This window comes from Apaloderma vittatum, unplaced genomic scaffold, assembly GCF_000703405.1.
Source record: "Apaloderma vittatum isolate BGI_N311 unplaced genomic scaffold, ASM70340v1 scaffold28394, whole genome shotgun sequence".
In the NCBI taxonomy this organism is placed as follows: domain Eukaryota; kingdom Metazoa; phylum Chordata; class Aves; order Trogoniformes; family Trogonidae; genus Apaloderma; species Apaloderma vittatum.
Genome location: NW_009711393.1, coordinates 10,693 through 11,816, shown reverse-complemented (window position 1 = coordinate 11,816; position 1,124 = coordinate 10,693). Strand labels below are relative to the sequence as shown.

Below are 1,124 nucleotides of genomic sequence, written 5' to 3'. Positions count from 1 at the left end.
TTCAGGTAGACGCTGAACAGGGCTCCCTCGTGGCTCGGCTCCTTCCCGCAAGCCTGGCAGCTACAGTGAAGGATCTTCTCCACCAGCTTGTCAACCCTGGGGATCTCATCGTTGCCTGGACAGTCCAATGTCACCTGGGTAGAAGGACAAGGACACAGTGAAGGAGCGTGCAGGCTCAACGGCATCCTGCTGCCGACAGGCTGACCTGCCCCGTGCCCTGCAGGCTTGAGGGTATCTTAAGGCGAAAGTGATGGTTTGCTATCCCTCCAAACAAAACTCCACGGTCAGTCTGCAAGGTAAAGAGCTCTCTGGGAATGTCTCATGAGGTCCTGAGCGGCAGAGACCTGGAGAAAATGCACCAACTCAAGCGGGACACTGCTCTCAAGCACTACCGGCACGGAAATATCAGTCGTAGTTGCAAAGGCCACCCACAAAACACAGTGCTGAGCGTCTCAGATTGTTTGGGCTAAACCATCAGCCCAAATTCCTGAGTTGGGAGCAAAGCAGAGAGCTGAACCCAGCTCCTCTGGGTGTGCCCCTGAGCCAGCGCTGATGGCTCTGCCAGGGTCAGTGGTGGCAGGGAACCGCGAGGTCTGGGCATGACTGGCAGATGGGCTGTGGGAAGCGCTTCTGGACATCGCAAGAAGGCACAAATTCCCAAGTGGGAGGAGGCGACAAAGGGAGTGGTGGAGAGAATGGGCACATGAAATGAGCCCAGGGATGAATAAAGACAGGGGATGCTTCTGCAAACACAGTGATAAACGCATCATTCATCACAGCAGTCATGTTGCTTCCAGCAGCCCCTTCCACCCGGGCACCTCGAGACAGGGACGATCACCTGAGAGACACCCCAGAAAGAAATGACGAGTGGGAGAACCTCAGGGAAGGAGAACAACTTGCCCTAAAATAGTGGCAGAGCAGTGCCTGAGTGGACCAGACCGTGGCGCAGGTGGGGATACTCACAATTTCCCACATGGACTGGGCTGGCATGCAGGAGTCGCAGTGAACCAGGGACTCTGTGGACTGAGGGAAGGTGTTGGGGACGCTGTAGCTGAAACACTGTCCCAGACAGGCCCTGCAAAGACACCGAGAGGGACAAGGGCTCAGGGGAGGTGCCTGCGCTC

The 1,124-nt window shown here is 56.6% G+C and overlaps 1 protein-coding gene across 1 annotated transcript in view; it reads right to left on the bottom strand.

Moving 5' to 3' along the window:
- The window catches only part of LOC104272593 (neuroblastoma suppressor of tumorigenicity 1-like), a 2,557-nt gene that overhangs the window by 1,116 nt on the left and 317 nt on the right, over positions 1-1,124 (bottom strand). The window contains exons 2-3 of the mRNA XM_009867633.1: positions 964-1,075; positions 1-134 (exon numbers count right to left, since the gene is read on the bottom strand). Coding sequence (XP_009865935.1) covers positions 1-134; positions 964-1,075 — 246 coding nt within the window. The remainder of the gene's footprint in view (positions 135-963; positions 1,076-1,124) is intronic.